This window comes from Microcaecilia unicolor, chromosome 6, assembly GCF_901765095.1.
Source record: "Microcaecilia unicolor chromosome 6, aMicUni1.1, whole genome shotgun sequence".
NCBI classification, from domain to species: domain Eukaryota; kingdom Metazoa; phylum Chordata; class Amphibia; order Gymnophiona; family Siphonopidae; genus Microcaecilia; species Microcaecilia unicolor.
Genome location: NC_044036.1, coordinates 140,823,072 through 140,830,262, shown reverse-complemented (window position 1 = coordinate 140,830,262; position 7,191 = coordinate 140,823,072). Strand labels below are relative to the sequence as shown.

General features: G+C 44.7%; 1 protein-coding gene across 2 annotated transcripts in view; it reads left to right on the top strand.

Annotated features, from left to right (window-relative positions):
* The first annotated feature begins 511 nt into the window (after positions 1 to 511).
* The window catches only part of LAMB2 (laminin subunit beta 2), a 125,961-nt gene continuing 119,281 nt past the window's right edge, over positions 512 to 7,191 (top strand). For both annotated transcript variants that reach the window (XM_030205982.1, XM_030205981.1), the window contains exon 1: positions 512 to 591. In XM_030205982.1, coding sequence (XP_030061842.1) covers positions 564 to 591 — 28 coding nt within the window. In that variant the 5' untranslated portion in view covers positions 512 to 563. The remainder of the gene's footprint in view (positions 592 to 7,191) is intronic.

Below are 7,191 nucleotides of genomic sequence, written 5' to 3'. Positions count from 1 at the left end.
TTTCCATATTATCTGACTTTTCACTTATCTGACAAAGGGTTGGTCCCATTTACGTCAGATAATCGAGACTGGACTGGACTTAAATGTAAAACTCAATCCGTTAGTTTAAACTCAACCAGTTAGTGTCAATGTCAAATCGAAAGAACCGAAGCTCAAGTGCTGTCATCTCCTCATCTTCAGCAAAGGCTCTCCATTTCATCTTTCCACTGTTCCCCTTAACAAATTTCACACCCCCAATGCTTTTCAGCTAACTGTGGAGCTTGCTCCCTCGTTTCAGCCTCAAAAACGAGCTTCCTTTGAATTTTTAAAGGCTGACATATCTGTGATACCTGCTTCAAGATGAAAGTCGTTGCTTTGAGTATAAAACGGAGACTCTTGTGTTTTTTTTAACAAAGAGACTGAGAACAGAAAAGCCCAGGAGTGAAGCAGAAAGGAACCAAACAGGCTAAAAGCACCATTATATCTCCCTTACCCCTTCATCTTTTGTCTTTGTGCCCCTCCTTGTAGATTAGAGGAACCCTCCAGTACTGCACTGAGAAATTCTTCCAAGCACGCCCTTTCCGATGAAGTTTCTAATCTTGCTGCTAAGTGGTAAGTCTTTTTCTTTTTTTTTAATTTGCAGGTCTTGGGAAACCCTGAACCCCATGGTGAGGTGGGGAATCAAAGATTCAGAGGCTCAGGAAAAGGGAAGGGTAGGAGGGAAAGTGGAAGCATTAGCCTCCCCTGTCTGGTTGGGATAAAAGGAAAACCAACAGTGTTATTCTTTTTTTTACCTCAAATTGACGAGACAATCTGCAAAAGCAGTTCCAGCATGACAGATGAATCCATGGGGAATTAAGAATAAATTTTAAAAAACAAAACAGGAAAGTTTGGCGTGAAGGCAGACAATCCCCCAGCTTCCTACTGCAGATGCTGGCACACCCTTTCACTACGGGACTGTGAATGTTTCGTAGCCTGGCCGCCAATTCCATCAACCTGCCTCGCTGATGAGGGGCACAGACTGCAGAGGGAAGCGTTAGGCAATCGGTCAAAGGCCGGCCGTGCTGGACCTCTGGTCTCCTCTTGACTTAAACCCACCAGGTTAAGCACAAAATGCTGCTGAATATACAACTCCGGTTAGTGCCAAGGTGATCTGGGCTGTACTCAGGTAGTTACCCAGTTAACTCAGGGTAGCAAATGGCTATTCAGATCTTCAGTGCTGATGCATGAATAGGGGCCTGTATTGAATGCTTGGTCTATTTCAGCTGCCAGCAGTCAATGTTTAAGAAACCACTGACCACTGCTTGCTGAATATTAACCCCCACCCCCGTGTAAACTGTAAAGAGGGAAGAGTGAAGAGAAGGTAGAGCGAGCTGGCATCTCCATGGTCTATTCCCAAAATATCCAGGATATGGCCAACAAAGATGGAATATTCCCTTACCTTTAAGCAAAATCGGAGCTGGTTACACTTGCATTTTTTCCCTTTGGCCTCAAGAGATGCTCAGCCAGTTTGGGTTTTAAAATATTCACAATGAATATGCATGAGAGATTTGCATGCATTATTGTACCTAGGGGGAAGTTGCCACCGTTGCATTCAGATCTATCTCATGCATATTCATTGTGGATATCCTGAAAACTTGACTGGCAGGGTGTGTCCCAAGGACTGGAGTGAGAACCACTGGGTTATGTAGTGTACAGCAGGACAGGAAATGAAGGCTTGGCACACATGGGAAAAGCAAAGCTATTTATATCTGCGAACTAAAGATATCTTATCTGCACTGTTACAGCTGAAAGTCCTGTGGCCCATCCATTCTTGGCTTTCAAATAAATCATTACGTTGGCAAATTTCCGTTTCCCCCTGGAGCGTGGAGACCTGAGGGGACTTTACATCATTTTCACAGCGAAGCTGCCAGGATCACCTCTCCTTACATGTGGCTTTTGAGCACACTGAGGACACCGTCACCCTCTATCTTTAATAAGGGAGAGCAATATTCGGAAGGCTGATTTGCAAGCATAAGCCCTTTTGAAAATTAGGGATGGGCTGTCATTTGCAACAACGTAGGACCTGTCAGTTCTTATCAATGAAAAGGAGCAGAAAAACACATAACATAACATAATAACATAATAGATGACGGCAGAAAAAGACCTGCACGGTCCACCCAGTCTGCCCAACAAGATAAACTCACATGTGCCATTTTTTTTGTATACCTTACCTTGATTTGTACCTGTCTTTTTCAGGGCACAGACCGTACAGGTCTGCCCAGCACTATCCCCGCCTCCCAACCACCAGCCCCGCCTCCCACCACCGGCTCTGGCACAGACCGTATAAGTCTGCCCAGCACTATCCCACCTCCCAACCACCAGCCCTGCCTCCCACCACCGGCTAAGCTTCTGGGGATCCCTTCCTTCTGAGTAGGATTCCTTTAGGAAGGGACATATTAGATTTTGCGATTTCTTGATTGGTAAAATGACGCACAATCTTTGAAAACTGTGTACAGTATGGAGAAGGTCTATAAATGGGGCTCAGAATTTGACATGGTTCTTAGCGTGCTATGCTATCCACTGTGCCTAACTTTAAGCGCTGTTTATAGAATAGCTATGTTTTGGCGCCATACATAGAATTCATCCTTCAGCGTATAAATGGAAGGGATTTTACCCATAGGTGAGGCATGGGCGGGTCCTATAATACTTGCGTGACTTACAGAATAGTGCGAGTTATGCGCTAACGTACTGCAGCCTGCTATTGACCCGGTGTAGGTGGGCGTGTCTAAATGGCACGTAAAGTGCTGACTTACGCCGCTATTCTATGATGGATGCTGTGATAAAATTAACACGTACTGCGCTGCATCCTGGTGTCTCGCTTGTGGTACCCTTCGTAGAGCTTCCCCCGAGTTAAGATTTGCAGATAACACTGCAAGAGTAGCTTCCAGGTCTCAGTGTCAGGACTGAATTGTTCTACACATGGCTGAACTCCAGTTATTACGTATTTAAGGCCGCAACCACTTGTTTTAATTTGAGCTGCTCCCAAGGATGTTTGGCAGCAAGATCCTGTCTATAATCTGTACCAGCAGGTGATGTCTAGGCCAGAAAATGTTCACTCAAACGATGTAACTGGGAGGGGAGGACCCCTCCCAGTTAAATAGCTTGTGCGGATGATCCGCTGATTGTCGGAGCCACTTAACTGGGTTTTTAGCATTAACTGCTAAAGCCATAGTCGCTAATTTTGTGGGCGGTCTGGGGCGGAGTTGGCACTTACGCGGTTAACTTAACTGAATAAGAGATAGCTGGCTGCACAAACCTGGTTATATTCAATGGTGGTGCCCGGACATGGCTTGGAATTTAATCCATGGCGTACCAAGGGTGGGGCGGTGGGTTTGGGCCACCCCAGGTGCAGGCAGCAAGGAGGTGCACTCAGGGCTGCCAAGAGGGGGGCCAGGGAGGGGGCACATTTCTTGGCCCCAGCCTCCAAGGGGGCCTGGTGCTGGGGTCTGTCTCTCTCCTGCTCCTTTCGGGACCCGGGTGATTGTGTTAATGTGATAGCCCGGCCCCAGCACACAGGAGCAGGAAAGAGACAGACCCCGGTGCCCGGCCCCCCTTGGAGGCTGGAGAGGATTCACTGACACAAGAAGGTAGGTGTGGGGGGGGGGGGGACGGTGGCTGTCTCCTAAGTGGGATGGGCAGTGACTTCGGCAGTCATACCCCGTGCCCGGCTATGTCTCTCTACGTCCCTGGGTGCACTGAGCAGTCATGTGGCTGTCGGCTCTGCCGGTCCCCTGCCCCTTCTGACGTCAACTTCCGGTTCTGGGGCAGGGAGCCGCAGAGCCGACAGCCACATGACTGCTCAATGCACCACCCCCTTTCTTGGAGGGAGGAAGCGCAGTGGGGGGGGGGGGGTGATGCGCCTGGAGGAGGGAGGTGCTCTAATCCGGTGGCAACCAAGCTAGGAACGCCACTGTATTTAGTAACCAGGCATAATGTTGCCGGCTGCCACTGGCTGAATATTTTCCCTAGACTTTTTAGGTTCAGTAGGTGAAAGTCTTCCCAGAGCATGAGTTGCTCTGTGTCTCTGTCACTGGCAGGTAATATTAACAGAGACGTCAGAATGGAAAGACAGAAGAAAGAAGAAGGAAAGCTAAGTTGAGATGATCCTCCTGGTCCCTGCCATATTTCTGTGATATTTCGAGAGCATCTGACCTCCCATCCTTAATAATTGCACGTCCTCTCAATGGCTCTGATTTATTAGAGAAACTTTTGCTCAGTCAGGAGGTCAGGGCTTTTGGTGTCTGTTTACTTCCAGCACTGTATGAAGGGAAAGGAGGGGGTAAGGGCAGTGAGAGAACCGCTATATTACATGTTATGCCAATGAAGTTTCTTGCACTGAGCTGAGAAAAGAAACCAAACAAAAAGGATGTGTAAAAGTGTAAGAAACAGAAAGTGAGGAAGGGACAGAGAGGTGGAGGCCAATGTATTATTTACCCTAAACTTTGGGAAAGTGTGTGCGATGGGGTATTATGATATGAAATAAGTCCTGGGGATAAGAAATGTGAGTATTTCTGCTTCACATTTTATTACAAAATTTCTAGCTAAATATTTGGGGATTCTGATATTGCAAAGCATTTATTGCATGTAATTTAGTTGAGCACGCATTCTTAATGACCTGCTTTGATTTTCCATCACAGTCACTTGTTAGTCTTGATTTGTGCAAAAGCTCACAATTAAAAGAGCACGTGTACTAAAATCACTACATGTGAAAAGTAAAATTACAAATGGTACATAAGTACGTAAGTACATAAGTAATGCCACACTGGGATAGACCAGAGGTCCAACAGTGGTCATTCCAGGTCACAAACACCTGGCAAGATCCTAAAAAAGTTCAATACATTTTTTGCTGCTTATCCCAGAAATAAGAAGTGGATTTTCCCCAAGTCAATTTAATAATGGCCTATGGACTTTCCTTTAGGAAACTGTCCAGACCTTTTTTAAACCCCGCTAAGCTAACTGCCTTTACCACATTTTCTGGCAACAAATTCCAGAGTTTAATTACACGCTTTTGACATATGATTTATTAGTTATCTACTCCTCAGCTACTGTTCACGCACCTACAGTGTCTTCTCCTTTCTCTGTACCTAATTTTCTAGTTGATTTATCTTTTTTCTGTCCTATTTTTTAATATAGTTCCTTTCAACATATTATACTGTTTCATTGTACACCACCTTGTCACTTTTGGTGAAAGGCAACATATTAAGAATAATAGACCATAAATAATTCTGGCTCTTCAGCTTGGAAAAGAGATGGCTGAAGAGGGATATGATTGAGGTCTATAAAATCCTGAGGGTGTAGAATGGGTAGAAATGAATCATTTTTTCAATCTTTCAAAAAGTCCAAAGACTGGGGGACACTTAATGAAATTACATAGAAACATGTTTAAAACAAATAGGAGGAAATATTTTTTCACTTAAAGAATCGTTAAACTCTGGAACTCACTGCCAAAGGTTGTGGCAACAGCGGTTACTTAGTATCTGGGTTTTAAAAAAGTTTGGACGAGTACCTGTAGATAAAGTCTATAGTTTGTTATTGAGATGGATATGGGGGAAGCCACTGCTTGCTCTGGGATTGGTAGCATGGAATGTTGCTACTTTTTGGGATTCCTCATGGAATTTTGCAACTCTTTGGGGTTCCGAATGGAATTTTGCTACTCTTTGTGGTTCCAAATGGAATGTTGCTACTCTTTGGGGTTCTGTATGGAATGTTGCTACTCTTTGGGATTCCTCATGGAATTTTGCTACTCTTTGGGGTTCCGCATGGAATGTTGCTACTCTTTGGGATTCCGCATGGAATGTTGCTACTCTTTGGATTTCTGCCAGTACTTGTGACCTGGATTGGCCATTGTTGGAAGCGGGATACTGGGCTAAATGGACCATTAGTCTGACCCAGTTTGGCTATTCTTACGTTCTTATGTTCTTTTACAAAACTGACAAGTGCTGCAGTGTTTCTCCACTAGAAAGAAAAGATAGAAATGTATAACATGTGAACAGACTGCCAAAGGTACCAGGCAAAAATATACAGTCAGCCCTTTATTCCAGCATGCTGAAAGCAAGCCATGGATTCTGGAACTGGAGGGCAAGTGATCTGTATAGACTTTCCATGCCACGTGTTTTCTCCTCTGTATTTCAGGCACAGGAACCAGTTTTTGGCTTTAAAGCTTGACTTAGGAATTTTACATTCTCACTGAAACACCACTGTGGTATTTCAGTGCCTTATCCTGTCTGCACTGAAAGAACAGAGTGTGAATCTTAACAGTAGATGTTTCCTAGAGAAAGAAAGAGCATGAAGAGGACAGCAGACTGGACATTTTAAAAGCAAAATAGATACTCTTGAGTAGGATGCAGAAGTAAAAAGTGATACAGTCAACTGAACATTTAAACAGACTAAGCTCTTCTGTGGCAAAGGATCAATATTCTGCCTTCATATCACAGCAAATATAGGCCTGTCCTGGGTGCGATGTCCTTTTCTCGCTTCATCACTGCTAGGTCATGGACTGGACCTGCTTAGTACCACCATCATCACAGCTGCTAAAGTGATTTTCTGACTGCAGGGATGGAGTTCAGACATGTGGATAACTCATTAGCATGAAGAAATAGTCTACGTTCTGGAAGAGCTTAGCGAGGATGAGTTCTTTAGCAGGAGGGTTGGAGACGGGTCTCAGGAGCATAGAAGGAGGAAGACTGAGATGACCTGCACAGAGCAGGTATTTTTTCCAGCTGTTACAGCTGCTGAAAATGGTACCATGTCATTCCAACGGGGCAGCTATTAGCAAGCAGGGAAACAACAGTTAAAATAATAGCAGCAAGAATGTAGTAGCTTTAGATCTGGAAAACATTAAGGCAGCTCAGCCCTTTTGAAATCTAGCAATGGTAATCCTTCCTGCCTCAAACCTTGAGATGGGGAACATGAAAGACAGAGAGAAATTGGCACTGGCAAAAACATGAAGAAACTCTGTTTAATGTCGTCACCCCCCCCCCCCCCCCCCCGGGACTCTTGTTTTCCTGTTGCTGAAATCCAATCAAATAAATATTTGTCTTGTTCAGAACCCCCCCCCCCAAAAAAAAAAAACCCTTTGTAAGTTCTATATGCACAATTCCACCACTGTGAATGAACTTGTTCAACTTCAATCATCAAAAGCACCTTGACATTACAGCAGTGATTTTTATT